A 20248-nucleotide genomic window follows, 5' to 3' on the forward strand; every position below is an offset into this window, starting at 1 on the left:
CTGCGTCGGAGTTTGTTCGTATAGAAGAAGGGTAACGACATGCAGTATGTTATCATAAAAAGTTCCGTTCTCTTTAGTGTAAAGGTTTTTATTCTCAGAAACTCTTATTTACATATTAATATAAATAAAACAATCTGTATAATTCTGAAAGAACAAAAAAGTTTGATTATTTTACATATCAAAATGAAACAATATAACGACGATCAAAAATAAAATATACAAAAAAGACATTCCGGCTTCTATTTTTTTAGTTGAATATAAGAAGAACACCATTAACGTATTTATTTTCTTATCTTTAAAGCAAATACACATACATGTATCCTCTTTTGTCTTTAAGGGACTCGTTAACATTCTGTAGAGTCGTACACAGAGAAAATTTATTTCGTGTGAAATGTGAAAAAAAGGCTAAATTCAATGATAAACCATCATGAAAATTTCAAAATATAGCTCTTGTGTAAATATTTATTGAAAATGCCCTACTTTACCAAATAGCTTTAGTAACGCTGTTGAAATGGAATAACTCTTGGCTTAGTGTTTGACCTACATTTTAGCCAATCAGGTGCGCTAGTTTTTAAAAAAATGTTTAGTTCCTTTTTTGTGAAGAATCGTTACTTATTGTTGAATACGTTCCTTCATGATTAAGTAAATTGCTATAACTGCGCATGAGTATAGAGCCATGCTTACTGTTTGCATATGCAAAGACACAATTTCAGCGTCAACGCTGATTCAAATGACGTTACAATATATTGCAGTTATTAGCAGGTCTTTTTGACAGGCGCACGACCTTATGTTAAAGCTGATGCAATTCAGGAAGGGCTAACACTAAGTCGGTTAGAATTTACTAAGCAATTTATTCGTGAATAAGAAACCACGGTCAATTCACTGCGATCGGCTCCTTAAGGTTACTCATCCACGAAGAAATTACTTAATAAACTCTAACCTATACTTGCATTTACACAATCAAGTCAATACGAGTATTGGCCAGTTGCTGTTTGGTGTTTTTCTAAAAGTTCAAACAATGACTCAATCTCAACCATGTTTCAAAACATCAGTGAGCGATTTCCTTTTAAAATACATATTTGCCATTGGGTCTAATTTTACAATGGCAAAGTTGGCATTTAATGTATCTTTCATTTAGTATTTCGTTAACCTTTCGTCATCCTATGTATGGCAAAATTTACATCAAAATATAGGAACAAACTTTAAAGGGACTAGACACCAGATGATACCATTGAAATTTATTCATTGTAACGACACCTTGTTACATGTAACCGGCTTGAAAATTCATTATTTTCATGCATTTCCAATTTTGGTAGTTGTAAACCTATGGTTTGGCAAGAGTTATTAATTGTCTCCCTTTGACCATTAGCTTTATGATTTGTGTTTACATTAAGTCAGGCGTGAAAAAAGAAAATTGGCAAAAACTTTGATATTGTTGCGTATCAAATTTAATCTTACTTACTAATGTATTACTTCGATTACGACTCATTTATCATACGTACTTTTTGCTTATTTTTCCAATTCGAAATCTATTGGGTCTGTCTAACACGTTAATCGCAGTAAATTTAAAATAAGCGTCGGTATATATATATATATATATATATATATATATATATATATATATATATATATATAGCTGTACTAATCACGTGACTTTAACATGCTAAGTATACACACTATAAACAACTGGGAAACCATTATGCGCTATTCTTAAACGTGTCAACTCAGCTTAGAAAGCGACGAAATATTATTTTGTAAAATGATGAATAATCAGCCTCATTCTAATTCGTATTGATAATTCTTGGCTCCATTTTAGGAAATACTTTATCTGTTTGGGAACCATCTGGAGTTCCTTTAATAGACGTATGTCTTTTCAAACAATCTAATGTCCATCATAACACAGCATATCTTGCCATAGCGGCAAATCATGGATAAGAAATCCCCACTGATGCAGGAACTTCCGGTTTATACGCAAGTTAATCTCATTCATATTTCGGGCCGCAACTAAGCGTTCAATGATTCTGAACAGTCGTTTGGACGGTTGGCGACAGGTGGCCGCTAGATGGCGCCGCATACATTCCAGATAGCGTTCCTGTAACGTTTGAACTGTGCCTCTGTCTGTCAAGGTACAGCGGTCTGGAAATAAATGGACGTACGTTCACTTAAACATGGCAACCTAATTGCGTTCAAGATTTGTTTAATTCTTAAAATATCTTTTGTTACAAAACCATTATCCATTTCAATTGTTATTGGTGTTTGCTGTGTTTTTTGTGAGCCAATGACTAAATAGAGTAATTTCATAGAGTAGATTACAGTCAGTATATTTTGCCACCAAGGTTTAGTTGTTAAACAAGTGTTTGTATTAAAAGGGAGCATAATTATACATGTACTTGGTGTGTGCATTTTGTGGGTCTGTGCTAATCGAGGAATTTTCTTGTTATCGTTGAATAATTTCACTTAGATCGATTCTGAAGAAAGCGCAATCAAACGCCCGCTTTTTGTTCTTTAAAACGACATTCTCATTAAAATCAGATCCCCAACATAAACCATTTTGAGTTGTATTTTTAATGTCACGCTATATTGCACCTCTTTGAACAGGCTTTTGTGAAAGATTGACACTTGTAGACCAGCTGTCTAACCATGTGATGCATTGTGTATGATTGGTAGCTTATGGTTGTGTGTAACCTTTTTCACATTGTCTACGTACCTGTCAAGAGAGTGCCCCTCTTTGAGCTGACATCCCTTGTGTAAAACATTTTGAAACTTGCAGACCAGCTGTCTTACCATATGATGCATTGTGTATGATTGGTAGTTAATGGTTGTGTGTAACCTTATTCCCATTGTCTACATACCTGCTGACGTCAGTATAATTGCCCGGATGAGCACTATTTCCTCAAACGACAGCTGCAGACGACTAAGAGTGTCGGCGAAGTCAAAGTTCAGGTCGATCCAATCGGCGTCAAAGAAACGCGTCATGTGGGCCTTACTTCCGGTCTGGGAGCCGTCATAACACATGGCTATGCCCAGCTTCTTATTAAACAGCATGTGTGAACCGAAGAACCAGAACTCCAGGTGGCCGGCTGCGGAAAGATGATAGGAATTGGGAAATATAATATAAAAATATATTTATTGTCTTTGTATGTCTAAAAAGTTAAAAATTATGTTGGCATGTTTCTGCCGTAAGATAACCCGATTACGTTCGTGAAACTTATTAAGTGGAATTCGCAAACTAGTTAGTTAACTAGTTAACCTGTATGTTGTACAGCTAAAAAAGGTAACAGGTGGCAGTTCTGTGTATTTTCAAGCCTGTTTTTAATCTTATGATATCTATCTTACCGAAAACGTTTCGCGAACATTAACTAGATAGCTATATAATTAACGGGAAATTAAGTGGGTTAACACGAAACAATTCGCGAACGTTAACAGGTTACCTTATGGCAGTTATATGCCACCATAAAAACTGTTTTCCTGTCTGTGGTTTGCCATATCGTTTTTCTGTCTGTGGTTTGCGATATCGTCAATTGATACAAAATTCGTTTGGAGAGTTTTGGGTTTCAGTATCAGTATTAGGTATCAGCTTTGGGCGGAAAATCATTTGTTAAACTTCAAAATAAATATCCTTCCTTTTGTTTGTGTGTGTGTGTGTGTGGGTGTGTGGGTGTGTGTATTTATTTACCTCTAATTTGAAAGCACAATAATAATGATAAAAACTTCTCTGGGTAATACATTTTTATTTTCATATTATTTCGCGATCGGTAATTTCATAAATGGCATCTGCTTTTTTAAAAACCACACGTGTTTGTCACAATGAAAAGCCACCTGGTGGAGGAATCTGACACCTGATGCCTTGTATGCATATTTTGAACTAGTATGATAATATTACACAATTAAACCTTTCCTGTGTAAAAATACTGACGTCAAGGCATGACCTGCATGGCGTAGTGACGTCATTGTTCACGTACCATAGCTGCGTTTTAAACCAATCAAAATCTTCGTAACATCGCTCATACTATGAACGAGTTGTCATTAGCATACAAGTATCTTCCAAGGTCGGAGTGGAAGAAAAAGTGTCATCAACGGCTATGCTTATCATCGGAGTCGCGGCTCTGAGCTCGGAGCCTCCCTTGGGTGACACATTGCAACGGAACCAGGGTGACGCGCACAGGACCTGGATGGCCCAAATCTTACCCGGTCTGACTCCTCTCTCTTCCCTTTTCTCGGTTTGGTAACGTTTTCAGGGGCGGGGCGAGGGTTTGACATTAGAGGGGGCGTAACTTAGGGGCCTTTTAACTTGCAAAACTTCTTCAGGACCGGATTTTTTTTATAGTGTTTGCAGGGGAGGGTGTCCCCCAAAGAACATTTTAACAATTTCTAGTCCGGTGTTGAATGTGCATTTTGGGCGTATTTTATTACTTTTTGCTCCGATATTAAAATGAAAAGTAAACTTTGACGATTTTAGTCGGTCGCGTTAGTGGCTTTAGACGTCATCGTTGATACACGGTCACGGGGCTAAATTACTCTACTAGGCTGTAGGCACCGTTCATTAATAAAGGTAAATTTACCCCTTTCGGCTTCTCAATACCTGTTTAAACTCACAGGGAAGCGGTGGGGTGGTGCAGCAAATAGCCGTGAACAGACCGTAAAACCTCCTCGTCGGTGGAAGGTATTTGACGGGAACTAGATTAACCTCCAACTCGGGCTGGGATTCTTGTATTTATATCAAATCCCACCCATGGAAGAAGCGTACAGTCAATACCACACAGTGTGAGTGAAGTTACATTTTATGAAAGCCAAACCATATAGATAGCGCCTATGTAAATATACTTGAGAGTCGATTATTATGATGATCTTCTTTCTTTAAGTTTGAACAAATATAAACGAGATAGGGTATATTTACAATACGAAATTTAGAGTGTGCTTAAAACGTGTGTTTGCATCATAATCGTTAATTCGGAATTCCCGAATGCCATTTTTATCGAAAACAACCTCGAGTGTATGCCGGCACAACAGTAGACGTAGTTCGTAAACTTTTGAATTATGCCATAAATTAAATGTGTTTTAGCTTGTATTTGTAGATCTAAGTTTAAATTGATTGCCAGTGAAGTGTATTATTGCAAACTTTACTAAGATTCGCAAGAGTTAGGTCATTAAGTTTAACTGTTAAATTGAAATTACTAGGCGATCTACTTGCAGCGTAGTGAAAGTGTACCGATTTCTGACATTGTAAACCGTCCATATACAATAGAGGTTGTTTACGTAGAAAATGGCCGAGGAGTTCCGAATGCATAATCGTTATGGCCTATTTCTTAAGATTAACTAAATGTCTAAATGACTAGTCTTAGTCGTGCTTCTTTCTGTTCCATTTTGTCCCGCGTGTGTTCATATACAGTCGAACCCCGTTGGCTCGAACTCGCTTGGCTCGAATTCCCCGTTGGCTCGAGCTGGATGTAAAGGACCGATTTCTATAAACTGATAGTAAATTTTCCCGCTTGGCTCGAAATTTCCGAGGCTCGATGTCATTTCGCCGTTCCCTAAGACTTCGACCCAACGGGGTTCGACTGTACAGACTTTGTTTTATACTGCAACGGTCCTTTATTCGTACGACCAGTTTCAGAAAGTTTATTAAAACATTTAGCATTATTCGATTGCCAATTCACCCACCTTTGATAAGGCTATCGCGGTCGGCGGGGCACAGTTCCGGAAGTCCTGGGACGCGCTCGGCGAACGCGTGGTACAACCGGATGCCGTCCTCCATGGAGCGGCCGTACATCTCAAACTGCTGGAGCCGCGAGTCCACGTCATTGCCTGTGGTGGCGAAAATGTCTTGGAACTGTTCTGTAGTCATCGGCGCGCTTGACCCGAACACTCCCTCGTAAATTTCTTCCTTCAATGTTAGCGTATTCTGCGAAAAAGATTGAACAAATGATGAATCATTTATTGTGTTATGATTATGGACATGATAACGCACCTGTTGTAGTCTTTAAATAACTTAAACCGCTCTAAAATTAACAATTCATTGATCAACGCGGGAGAGGCAATTTTAGATTTCTTATTTCCAAAGAAAACGGAACTGATTCATAAGTTAAATAATACCACAAAAATATAAAAGTATGTTTTCCACTTGTCAGATATTCATGAAATATTTTACTAAAAATATAGGTTAATAAAAAAGGGATATTTTAAAGATGCTCTCTTATTCCCAATTAAGATGTTCCACCATCAATACATTTTTCTAAATATATCGAAAAGGATGAATAAATATCGAAAACAAATGTTATTATGAAGGTTACTGTGTTTAATGTGAAAGACAGGTGAAGAAAACATGGTATTTCTACCTTATGAGACGACAGTTGATCACTGTAAATCTTTTAAGACCCATTAGTCATTTAATATTTGTGTGTTTTCAGCTATTAAATACACGGTAACAATCTTGTTATCAGTTATTAATATTTTCCATTAATGCATTATTTAGTAAGAAGTTCAAAGTTTATCACTCAAAATTTAAGTTTGTTATAAATGTGCATTGAATTTGAATAAGAGTGTCACTTTATTCAATGCAGGAGGGGCAATTTACATTGCTAATTTCAGAAGAAAACGGAACAGTTTGTCTATTTTTACTTTTCCATACACTTGAATAATAACACAAAAAAATAAAAAAAATAAAGATAATATGTTTCTAATTATAAGACTTTCATGAGAAATTTTACTCAAAGATATAGTTTAATAAATACTTGGGATTTCAAAAATTTATACCAATTTATTTTAGATCGATTTTGACCAAAACTAACAGCGTATAGAAGGGCGGTCGAGTCTGTTTGCTGGACAGAAACAAGTACATAGTACTGATCGAACCGACAACTTCTTGGGTAAAAGGCGGACTCCTATACCATTTCACCAGTCTCAATTTCTTAAACAATGATTTCATTATGAGTATAACTACATGTGCATTATATTGTCCATTACGCAAATGAATCAGAAGTGTCAAGTAACATACATAAAACTGCACACAGAATGCAGGAAGTCAATATCATTTTCAAAAACAGCTGCAGAATTGATATGCACGTTTGAACATTTTTTGTCGACAGGGAAATCAGATATCTGACTTAAGGTTGGTTCAGTACAATTGTGCAATCTGTTGCAAATTGATATTTAGGAATCTATTCAATTCAATGGGTACATTTTTCAGTCCCTTAAAGGTACTCGCTCATGTCTGTGTTTGTAAAATGAACTTTTTTGTTAGACGAAATAAAGTGTGGCAAATCATTAAAAGTGTTAAAACTAAGATGACAAGAGCTGGAACCCTTCAGCAAATGTTGATTTTTGCTCAAATATCGTCTTTTAAGACCACAATTTTCATAAGCGTTAAGAAAAGAATTGTATTAATAATAGCTTTGCTGTTTCGTGATTGTTTGATTGACTTTATCACGTGATCAATGTATAGTTAAGATGTCAAAATATCCACCATATTTGTTAAAGTCTTGGTGGCCTTGTGGTTAAGCCGTTGTTTTCGTTCTCGACAATACCGTAGCGGGTTCGCGCCCCACTTATGCCAAAATACTTTAACTGTATTTTTTTTTCTACAATGTCGATATCATAGAGTAAAATGATGGTAAAATGAATGCTTTCAGATGCATTACCGAGAATACTTATTTTGTGGTCTAAAACATGAAAGGGTTTACTTTAAAGGGACACTATATAGGTTGAGGCCAAAAATCAGATAAAACAATAATTAGCGATATGTTGGACCTCTTACAACTGGTGGAATATTTGTCCAGTTTAATTTCAATTTATGAAGGTTATTGTTTTATAAGTACCTCAAGTATATCCTTCTTTTTTTCCCTCTCACAGACTGAACGTTTTGAAAAAAATAACTTGTCTTGGAACAAGCCATTTTTTTGCGAAAATCTATGAAAACCAGTTATAAAAGACTGCTGACCAAAAATAAATCGCAGTTTTTTATATTTAAAGCTGCACTCTCACAGATTTACCGTTTTTTTGTCTTGGAATGAGCGAATTTCTGCGTAAATATCTGCAAACCAGTCATATAAGATGGTTGACAAGAGATCAGATCGCAGATTAATGTTTTATGGCTTAAACCGTTACTAACGGTTTAAGAAAAATGCATAAAACATCAATTTTTGAACTTGAATAAAAAAATCTGCGATATAATTTTTTGTCAGAAGTCTTATATAACTGGTTTCCATGGATTTTCCCAAAAATTGGCTCGTTCGAAGACAAAAAATAAAAAGTTATCAAAACGTTCAATTTAAGGTCAAAAATTGATGTTTTATGCATTTTTCTTAAACCGTTTTAAGCCATAAAACATTAATTTTCGAACGGAAATATGAAAATCTACGATCTGATTTTTTTTTTGTCAGCAATCTTATATCATTGGTTAGCAGATATTGACGCAAATATTTTCTCTTTCCAAGACAAAAAAGTTGTAAAAGTGGTTTATCTGTGAGTGTGCAGCTTTAAGTCAAATGAGTTAAACATAATATATAAATGCATTAAACATTTTTTTAAAAATGATTGCATCTTTCACGTGTAAACTTAAAATATGTCCCTTTAAAACCGTTTGCCATCTTTATCATATTGAACTGAAATTTGGCCTCATAGTAGAATCTACATAATTGTTTAAAAAGAGCATATTTATGTATAAAAGCGAACAGTGAATTAGGACGAAAAACGCAAGATATGTATATGAAAGGATTGTAGATCTTATTTTTGTCGATCTAATAACGATCACCAATTGTTCAAATATTTATTTGGCTCTCAAAAACCATTCATGAGTAGAATGTACGACATATTAATATCACAATAAGGAGCAGTCAACAGATTGAATGAAATGGAACGAATATATGTCATGCGTTAAAAATAATATAAAACACTATTCTTTTAAAAAAAAGAAGAAGACATTTTAAGATCGCAATAACAATTTAGAAAAAAACCTAATGATTTGAAAGACAATGTTATGTTTAAAAAACTTTATCATCAAAATAATCTTCGTCCACAAGTTTCTGTTGCGAAAACGATCAAAAGTTTTGCTTTAAAGTTGTTAAACCAATTTACTAGAAGGTATTAAATATGTCTGACACCATCATTATAATGCACCAATGAATGTTTTGCCCAACCAGAGGCGAACCCAGAGGTTTCAGAAAAACTGCAAACTTTATTATCTAAATTTCATCCATGGAATAAAACAGTTTATTTAGTTTAAACTCATATATATTTACAACGATTTGAAACAAGTTATTGCAACATTATATTAATCACTCTCGTTGGCACGATGAAACGCGAGAGTGTGGTCTTGTGATGTGGTGGAAACCAGAGAACCCGGAGAAACCCTACTTGGTGGCCACAAATAAACCACAAACAGGTTATTGGTACTGAGCCGGGGTTTTGTATTTGATACGAGTGGATTTTTGCAAATTCGGATTCAAAATCTGCCAAAAACCAGTCGAATGCGACCTCACGGATCAAAGCACGAACTAATAACCCTTATATTTTATACACCATTGGTTCAAATCACTTAAGACAAGTTTATTTAATAAATGAAAATATTTATGACCCACCTTTTGTCATTTTAACATCTCGCGATGATACTAGTTATGATGTGACGTCTGCACCATGAAATACGGTCATGTTGCATTAAGGTGGAACACAGAATCATGTATTTTGCAACATGTATAGCTTGTATATTTATTATCCGTATGTTATAAGTAATGGTTAAACATTGTAAGTGTGTACTTACAAAATAAAAGATTGATGCAACGCAATCTTTAAATGTTCAAGGGTTCTATATAATGCTTTCGTAAACTCGCAGCTAACTGGGCCAGCTACTGTTTATATGTACCGCTTCACCTGATTAAGATCAATAACGGCTGACTGATGAACTGAACGAAAATTTGAAAAATACTGCTTTTTCATTGGCCAAACTATTTTGTTGACCAATAAAGACTTTTTACGACTACCTTACGCCCACAATCAACCAGTCGTTGTGTCTTATGACTACAATAGTTCTCTCTCTCTCTCTCTCTCTCTCTCTCTCTCTCTCTCTCTCTCTCTCTCTCTCTCTCTCTCATACCTTTTGGTCATGAAATACAGTGATTAAAATAACCCATTTTCTATAAAACCCCACTTTGTAACACATTAGAAAAGGATGGGCAGACTTCAATAACTGTTTTTGTCGAAATGATTCCAGCATAACAGCTAAACACGAACTAATACAGTGCGGGGCGGACTTACGTGGATATCCTTATGCAATGCATCAAGGGGCATCTCAAAGTATTTTTTCAGATCCGGATAGATCGATTCTTGTGACGTCACCAATGACGTCAGCAGTTGGTCGTACATACTTCCGGCCACTAACGACATGTCCGTATCCATAGCAACGTTGCAGCCATACGGAACCAGCATGGTGTCAGAAGTATCTGAAAAATTATAATTCAGTATTGATAAATCGATTTTATTAAAGTGACACTCTTATTCAAAATCAATACATACACATGTATAACAAACATCATATTTTAGGGCTTTTTTTACTACTTACTAAATAATCCATTTATGGAAAATATTAATTACTGATTATAATATTGTAGCCGTGTATTTAATAGCTGAAGACGCAAAAATATTAAATGATTGGTGTATGCTAAAAGATTTACTGTGGTCTACCATAGTCTCATAAGGTAGAAATACTGTGTTTTCTGCATCTTTCTTTCAAATTAAACTCGGTATCCTTCATAAGAACCATTGTTTTCGACATTTATTCATCCTTTTCGGTATATTAAAACATTTGTATTAATATTAGTAAATCTTGTTTGGGAGCAAGAGTGCATTTTTAATGCAGTCGGCTTTTTGAGAGTTTTCATTATTTTGGTATATTTAAAAATCAAGTTTAGCCGTTTATATCGGAATAAGCCCTTTTCATTGGTGGAGAGATAGTCAAACTTGGTATGGTAATGAAAACAAAGAATTCGTTTTCTTTGAATTCTTGAGAAAATGTCTAAATCAAAACATTCTTTAAGAATTATCTTTTTTTAAAAAGTAAAAAATAAAAGATTTGGAATCAAACTATGATGCAGTAAAATGAGTTAAGACTGAGATTTGACTTTAGTATCTTGGTGATATTTGGGCCAGTGCTTTCATGACCCATCCTAGGTTATCACATACTTAACCTAAGTCAAACTATAATTCATAGGATTTTATTCCATAAATGCATTAAATTTTCCCGTCGTTTAGATAACCATGCATAATGTACATATATTTTAATATCAACATTTAGTCACCGTAATATGTATGATTATTGAGATATCAAGTGTGTTTGAACCATAAGGCATTAATGCTGCACTCTCACAGTTTGACAGTTTTTACAACTTGTTAACGTTTTGTCTGTGAATGAACCAATGAATGAGGTAAATGTCTTGAAAACAGTGTTACAAGATTGCTGACAACAGATCAGATAGCAGTTTTTTTCATATTTACGTTCGAGAATTGATGTTTTATGGTTAAAAGCGTAACTAACACTTTAAGAAAAAAATGGATTTTTTGGAAGTTTCCAAAACGATTGAGATCAGTTGTAGAGTGAGTTATTTGAGGAATGAATTGAATGCATTGATACCAAAATCAGCTGATTCTGAGACAAAAAAAGTCAAAACTGTCAATCTGTGAATTGAAGGCATTGATGCCAAAATCAGCTGATTCTGAGACAAAAAACAAAAAAAAGTCAAAACTGTCAATCTGTAAATTGAAGGCATTGACGCCAAAATCAGCTGATTCTGAGACAAAAAAAGAACACTAAAAAAAGTCAAAACTGTCCATCTGTGAGAGTGCAGCTTAATATGTAATTGGTTCTCACTATAAAAAATGAATTACCAGATGAACCGGAAGAGCTCCCTGGCGATTCACAGATGCCACTGTCCGCACCAGACGAGGAACTTTCGGGAGTGCTGGGTTGAGAATTATCGTCAGAGGTTACCGGAAGTTTACCCTCCAGCATGTTTGCTTCGTTGATGGCCTGGGTCCGCATGGGTAGGGAGAAACGGCCCTTCCGGACACCTAACATAAGTGAACAATATAGATAATAGACCTATATATCCAGGGTGAGGAATCACGTGACCTACAGAAGAAGAAAAACAGTATTTTATAGACTACGAAATATTTTCATATCTTTTCTTAAAAATTGTCGTCAGTTATTTGTTTTTTTGCATCCGTTGTGACCCATGGTGACCCATGTGGGAAGCCCTTTAGGTCACGTGATTCCTCACGCTGATATCTTTGAATGATGACTCTAATGTGAAACATTGCAGACATATTCTGCACATGGGTTAAAGATTTAATTACATAATTGAAGCATACACAGCTACATATATAAACAGAAACAAATAACGAGTGTATACATATTCTGGTTGTGTAGTATAGAAGTTGTGATAGTGGTCTAGTTTTTAAAGTAAAGTAGTTACGATTGGTCACTTCTTTGGGGTAAAGAAGTTGTGATTTGTCTTGTTTTGAAGTACAAAAGCTGCAATTGGTCTAGTCTTTGAGATACAGTCGTTCTGATTGGTTTAGTCTTTGAGATATAGACGTTGTGACTGGTCTAGTCTTTGAGGTACAGACGTCGTGATTGGTCTAGTCTTTGAGATATTGACGTTGTGGTTGGTCTAGTCTTTGAGATACAGTCGCTGTGATTGGTCTAGTCTTTGAGATATAGACGTTGTGACTGGTTTAGTCTTTGAGATACAGTCGCTGTGATTGGTCTAGTCTTTGAGATTTAGACGTTGTGACTGGTCTAGTCTTCGAAATACAGAAGTCGTAATTGATCGCGTCTTTGAGGTAAAGTAGTTGTGATTGGTCTAGTCTTTGAGATACAGACGTTGTGATTGGTCTAGTCTTTGAGATACAGACGTTTTGATTGGTCTAGTCTTTGAGATATAGACGTTGTGATTGATCTAGTCTTTGAGATATAGTCGCTGTGATTGGTCTAGTCTTTGAGATATAGACGTTGTGACTGGTCTAGTCTTTGAGATACAGTCGCTGTGATTGGTCTAGTCTTTAAGATATAGACGTTGTGACTGGTCTAGTCTTCGAAATACAGAAGTCGTAATTGATCGCGTCTTTGAGGTAAAGTAGTTGTGATTGGTCTAGTCTTTGAGATACAGACGTTGTGATTGGTCTAGTCTTTGAGATACAGACGTTGTGATTGGTCTAGTCTTTGAAATACAGACGTTGTGATTGGTCTAGTATACGATATACAGAAGTCGTAATTGGTCGAGTCATGAGGGAAAGTAGTTGTGATTGGTCTAGTCTTTGAAGTATATAAGTAGTGATTGGTGTAGTCCTTCAAATATAAACGTTGTTATTGGTCTAGTCTTCGAAATACTACAGTCGCAGTTGGTCGTGTCTTTAAGGTTAAGTAGATGTGATTGATCGAGTTGCAAATGGTCAGGTATATTGTACGTACCTTCTTTACACATGCCTAGCTTTCGACATCTGGCCAACCGACAGGGGGCGCAGTTACCCGACCTCTTTGATGTAACGTCACAAGAACTTTGCCGCTTGCATTTATTTTCCTTTTTCTGGACCAACGAACGTCGGAAAAATGCCTGAAAAATAGCAGTTACGTGCATTTCTTTAAACAAGCCCAAAAGGGCTTAGTAGTTCTTGCACTTAATGTCGTTCATAAGTGTACTTAACTGGGTCAATTCATACATTGGTCGTTACTTAATTATATACTTTTCCATGATGTTGCTATAGCTCTTTTGTAATACCCTCGTTTAGTTTTTAATACATGTATTTAAGTCAGAACTTGGTAATCAATTTATCAAATCTTTTTTTCTATACGCAAATAGCAAATTACTGTCAGGGCAGTGCCCCTAGATCAATCATTTGTAAACAACGAGATAGAGTTTCAGTCAAAAATACCCTGAAAGTAATTATGAATGGCAGGAGAACTTCAACGTTCAAATCGATTATGTCTGCAATACCCAGGTGAAATTTGAACAATGAGAATACGATCCTTCATAGCTCGAAATCAATGGAAGATTGGCCATAATTTGCAGACACCATTGTTCTTACAATAAAAGCTTTGTCAATATTAGTCAAATGTGCCCTCACTTAGCAGTTGAATGAGTTTATGGTTCTGTAATTATGTTATATTTTTGTCAAACAGTTTTGTAAATATACCAAGGTTTGTGATTCATTTGCACAGCTTCACCGTATTGAACTTTAATGACATTCTCGGCACCCGAGCGCATTATAACCTTAGTATATGATATCATATAGGTTATGATACGCTGGGTTGCCGATGATGCTTTAACGAGTGCTAGCTTCATGCCAGATGTTTTGGTTTTATAAACCAAAGCGAGCAAAGATTCTTATTTTCAACTTTTTTAAAACTTTCATACTCCTAAATTTGTAGCATATTATTTTATAAGGCAAAACCTTTTTTACAAGTTCGGATACAATGGTAAAACAATAAACCAGTCTGTTAATGCACCAATCAATTGTAGCCACGCCCCCCCCCCCCAGGTCCGGAGAATAGCGGGGACTTTGACTTTCGGTCCAGCCAACCAGCGGGGACGAACAGATGGTGAAATCCTCGCCAAATGCCCCCGCACCTCAGGGATCATAGGTTAGGCCCATTCCCCGCTATATTTCTGCGAAGACAAAACCACCGCATTCACCCGGCACTTCGGGGCCACCTGAAAGGTAAAAACACGGCCCATTTCCCAGGCTATCCCCGGTATACCCCCGGACCTGGGGGGGGGGGGGGGGGGGGGGGGAGCGTGGTTACAATTGACTGGTGCATAAGTTACTTTGAAAATCTGGAACAATCTGTTAAGATGATTGGGTCATGCTGGAAAATGCACTTTGACACTCTGTTTAGGTGTTTTGGTATATTGGTAAATACACTACTACAGTCTGTTTAGGTGTTTTGGTCTATTGGTAAATACACTACTACAGTCTGTTTAGGTGTTTTGGTCTATTGGTAAATACACTACTACAGTCTGTTTAGGTGATTTGGTCTATTGGTAAATACACTACTACAGTCTGTTTAGGTGTTTTGGTCTATTGGTAAATACACTACTACAGTCTGTTTAGGTGTTTTGGTATATTGGTAAATACACTACTACAGCCTGTTTAGGTGATTTGGTCTATTGGTAAATACACTACTACAGTCTGTTTAGGTGTTTTGGTCTATTGGTAAATATACTACTACAGCCTGTTTAGGTGATTTGGTCTATTGGTAAATACACTACTACAGTCTGTTTAGGTGATTTGGTCTATTGGTAAATACACTACTACAGTCTGTTTAGGTGTTTTGGTCTATTGGTAAATACACTACTACAGTCTGTTTAGGTGTTTTGGTCTATTGGTAAATACACTACTACAGTCTGTTTAGGTGTTTTGGTCTATTGGTAAATATACTACTACAGTCTGTTTAGGTGATTGGATCATGTTCGTAAGTATACAGGGTCAGTCTGTGTAAGTGTTTCGGTTGTATTGGTAAATAATATGGTACAGTCTGATTAGGTGTTTGGGTCATACTGGTAACTACACTGGGACAGTCTGATTAGGTGTTCGGGTCATCACTGGTAATTACACTGGGACGGTCTGATTAGGTGTACAGGTAACTACACTGGGACAGTCTGATAAGGTGTTTGGGTCACACTGGTAACTACACTGGGAGATTCTGATTAGGTGTTTGGGTCACACTGGTAACTACACTGGGAGAGTCTGATTAGGTGTTCGGGTCACACTGGTAACTACACTGGGAGAGTCTGATTAGGTGTTTGGGTCACACTGGTAACTACACTGGGAGAGTCTGATTAGGTGTTTGGGTCACACTGGTAACTACACTGGGACAGTCTGATTAGGTGTTTGGGTCATGCTGGTAACTACACTGGGAGAGTCTGATTAGGTGTTTGGGTCACACTGGTAACTACACTGGGACAGTCTGATTAGGTGTTTGGGTCACACTGGTAACTACACTGGGAGAGTCTGATTAGGTGTTTGGGTCACACTGGTAACTACACTGGGACAGTCTGATTAGGTGTTTGGGTCATGCTGGTAACTACACTGGGACAGTCTGATTAGGTGTTTGGGTCATACTGGTAACTACACTGGGACAGTCTGATTAGGTGTTTGGGTCATACTGGTAACTACACTGGGACAGTCTGATTAGGTGTTTGGGTCACACTGGTAACTACACTGGGAGAGTCTGATTAGGTGTTTTGGTCATACTGTTAACTGCACTGGGACGGTCTGATTACGTGTTTGGGTCATGCTGGTAACTGCACTGGGACGGTCTGATTAGGTGTTTGGGTCATACTGGTAACTACACTGGGACAGTCTGATTAGGTGTTTGGGTCATACTGGTAACTACACTGGGACAGTCTGATTAGGTGTTTGGGTCACACTGGTAACTACACTGGGAGAGTCTGATTAGGTGTTTTGGTCACACTGGTAACTACACTGGGAGAGTCTGATTAGGTGTTTGGGTCACACTGGTAACTACACTGGGAGAGTCTGATTAGGTGTTTGGGTCACACTGGTAACTACACTGGGAGAGTCTGATTAGGTGTTTGGGTCATACTGGTACTACATTGGGAGAGTCTGATAAGGTGTTTGGGTCATACTGGTAAACACACTGTGACAGTCTGATAAGGTGTTTGGGTCACACTGGTAACTACACTGGGACAGTCTGATAAGGTGTTTGGGTCACACTGGTAACTACACGGGGACAGTCTGATAAGGTGTTTGGGTCACACTGGTAACTACACTGGGACAGTCTGATAAGGTGTTTGGGTCACACTGGTAACTCCACTGGGACAGTCTGATAAGGTGTTTGGGTCACACTGGTTACTACACTGGGACAGTCTGATAAGGTGTTTGTGTCACACTGGTAAATACACTAGGACAGTCTGTTTAGGTGTTTGTGTTCTGCTGGTAAATACACTAGGACAGTCTGTGTAGGTGTTTGGATCTTGCTGGTAAATACACTAGGACAGTCTATTTAGGTGTTTGGGTCATGCTGGTAAATACACTAGGACAGTCTATTTAGGTGTTTGTGTTCTGCTGGTAAATACACTTGGACAGTCTGTTTAGATGTTTCGATCATACTGGTAAATACACTAGAACAGTCTGTTAAGATGTTTGGATCATACTGGTAAATACACTAGGACAGTCTGTTTAGGTGTTTGGATCTTGCTGGTAAATACACTGGGACAGTCTGTTTAGGTGTTTGGATCTTGCTGGTAAATACACTAGGACAGTCTGTTTAGGTGTTTGGATCTTGCTGATAAATACACTAGGACAGTCTATTTAGTTGTTTGGATCATACTGGTAAATACACTAGGACAGTCTATTTAGTTGTTTGGGTCATACTGGTAAATACACTAGGACAGTCTATTTAGGTGTTTGGGTCATACTGGTAAATACACTAGGACAGTCTATTTAGGTGTTTGGGTCATACTGGTAACTACACTGGGACAGTCTGATTAGGTGTTTGGATCATACTGGTAAATACACTAGGACAGTCTATTTAGGTGTTTGGGTCATACTGGTAGATACACTAGGACAGTCTATTTAGGTGTTTGGGTCATACTGGTAAATACACTAGGACAGTCTATTTAGGTGTTTGGGTCATACTGGTAAATACACTAGGACAGTCTATTTAGGTGTTTGGGCCATACTGGTAAATACACTAGGACAGTCTATTTAGGTGTTTGGATCATACTGGTAAATACACTAGGACAGTCTATTTAGGTGTTTGGGTCATACTGGTAAATACACTAGGACAGTCTATTTAGGTGTTTCGATCATGTAGGTAGATACACTAGGACAGTCTGTTGTATGTGTTTGGATCATACTGGTTAACACACTTGGATTGTTTGTTTAGGTGTTTGGGTCATGTTGGTGAATTAACTTGGGACAGTTTGTTAACGTTTTTTGGACAAATTGGTTAATACAGTGGGTCATTCTGTTTAGGTGTTTTTGTCCTGTTCGTTGAATAAAGTGGGCCAGTCTGTTGAGGTAACGAGGTTCACTTAGACCAATAACTGTATTCATTAAAAAGTAGAATGGTACGGTGACTAAATGTACACATGAAACACACAAAAAGTATTTGTATAGGTTAAAGCTAACCAAAATGTTTTCTATTAGTCAATATTTATTCAAAGCTTACTATTGACCTATCAAATTATTCAAATATGTAAACAAACCTAACCTGTGAACAACCTGTCCAAGTTTTATACAATTTGGTGCAGTCTGGATAGCTGTCGTCTTAAGAGCTACATGTATGTGCGAGCAGTGCCCTAAATTGTATTCAAGAATAATACAAGTACTATTACCTTGCATGCTTCGCACGTGAGGGCTCCAAAGTGATACCCGGTCGCTTCCCCTCCACACACGCGGCACGGCGGAAGTACCAAAGTCGTGTAGTGGGACTTCCGGCTGCCTGTTTTACGTTCTTTCATCGTCGGTTGTGGCTTGCTCAGTCCGGGTAGGGATTTCGTGTGGTATTGCTTATGTTCAGTTTTAAATGTCGCAGTTGTTGTTGTTACTGATGTTCACGTAGTACTAGCTGTTGCCGCTGTCTCGATGATACTGCTGTTTATGTGTTGTTGTTGTTTTTTTGTTTTAGTACTCAGCTGTAGTTCCCGTCAATAGCACACCAATTTATGTTTTGTATTATCCTTCATAACAAATCCTTCATTTCACCAATATATGCCGCAGAAGAGCTTTATTTTCATAATGTTATTGGTCAAAATCGATCGTCGGGCTTAACAATGACTCTTTTCCAATACAGAATAATAATAGAGTAGAAATCTATTATATTTAATCAATGTGCGATCACAGGCGATTCACTTCCGTCCTTTATCACATTTCATATACGATTAAGCATTCAAATATTTTTAAGCAGTACTTGTAAGCCTTCTACCAAAAGTAGATAAAATAGCACTCATTCTAGAAGGTCGAAGAATAATTTTTACATTTTGAAATACCTTTCAAAACGAAAACTGATATTGATATGAAAAAATGATTGTATCCACAATAGACGAACACTTGATATATATAAATGTGCATACTTGACTCGCTAGGTTTAAGGAAGTCCGGGTTTATTAATAGCCCTCTTAAACCACGAACAGGTAATCTATAGGTATAACTTTTATTTGAGTATAACCCGCTGTAAATTACATTAGTAGTATTCACTGAAATGGGAGTTGAAATTGAACGACGGCGAGTGGTATTACAGCTGTTCTTATTCTGTAGTTGTTGTTGCTGTTGGCTGTTTTTTTTTTATTTCTGCTGTTTCAGTCTCCTGTGATAATATGATAATATGATAATATGATATATATGACTGTGTATTCGATTAACTTCTTGTACAAAAGCCCTTAAAAAGGTTAAGTAAAAGCTGGGCAATTCAAGAAATACGTCGTTTTAATGTATTTGAATTATCCTTTCAGGTATTCAATAAGTTGTTCTTCATTTCTGCGAGCGCTATCCAATCTGTTTCCACAGTAAACATTCTTATGGGAAGGTCATTTTAAACATCGTTAACAAATAATTTTTGGTCATGCCATGTGTAATTTACACTCGGCACCATGCGTATCATAACCTATATATAATATAGGTTATGATACGCTGGGGTGCCGAGGATGGTGTAATGTGTTGTGGCATTGTTTAGTTTTTTGAAAAGGTAAATGAAAAACAATCCTGTCCGATCGACAAATATATACCCGAAACACCGATTAAGTGTTTGTCTGTAAGTGGCGTACGTTAATAATCGACTTAACCTCACACGACTTAACCTTAAGTAGACCGTGAACTTCAATATCATAAATCAGGGTATTTTTGTAAACACATACTCATGATACTGGAGTTTAAATCTATATTAGGATCACTCGTATTATCATCAAAGTTTGTATAGGCTAAGAAAACATAAAAGCATAACTTACTTCTGTTCCCTGTATTTAGGGGAGATACAAAAAAAAGGTTGGTAAATTGTACATACATTCGTTAGTGCTTCTGTGGAGTTCTGTGTTATTGTTGTTGCTGTTGTTATTATTTGTCGTTGTTGTTGTTGATTAATCTTTTACGTTTAAAGTACAGGGTGTGTCCAACATTTCGGTTGTGACTTTGTTTGTCGTTGTTGTTTAATCTTTGATGTTTAGAGTACAGGGTATGTCCAAAATGTCGGTAGTACAAATGCTACTAAATTCTATAAATGCCCATTTGAACATAATAA

General features: G+C 36.8%; 2 protein-coding genes across 3 annotated transcripts in view; one reads left to right on the forward strand and one right to left on the reverse strand.

Annotated features, from left to right (window-relative positions):
• Positions 1 to 1627: 1627 nt before the first annotated feature.
• Positions 1628 to 18963, reverse strand: LOC128231190 (nuclear receptor subfamily 1 group D member 1-like). The gene is made up of 7 exons (XM_052943681.1): positions 18351 to 18963; positions 13460 to 13601; positions 11875 to 12057; positions 10249 to 10433; positions 5662 to 5902; positions 2853 to 3080; positions 1628 to 2136 (listed from the first exon to the last, which is right to left on the reverse strand). Exons 1-7 carry the CDS (start codon positions 18474 to 18476, stop codon positions 1883 to 1885), a joined length of 1359 nt encoding a protein of 452 aa, XP_052799641.1. The 5' UTR covers positions 18477 to 18963; the 3' UTR covers positions 1628 to 1882.
• A 64-nt stretch (positions 18964 to 19027) lies between these two features.
• Positions 19028 to 20248, forward strand: part of LOC128231191 (uncharacterized) — a 3694-nt gene continuing 2473 nt past the window's right edge. The window contains exon 1 of one of the 2 annotated variants that reach the window (XM_052943683.1): positions 19028 to 19148. The gene's annotated coding sequence lies outside the window, so the exon portion shown is untranslated. Of the gene's footprint in view, positions 19149 to 19611; positions 19996 to 20248 lie in introns of those variants that run through there. The other variant, XM_052943682.1, reaches the window with a different exon arrangement.

The sequence above is a fragment of the Mya arenaria genome, chromosome 4, assembly GCF_026914265.1.
Source record: "Mya arenaria isolate MELC-2E11 chromosome 4, ASM2691426v1".
NCBI classification, from domain to species: domain Eukaryota; kingdom Metazoa; phylum Mollusca; class Bivalvia; order Myida; family Myidae; genus Mya; species Mya arenaria.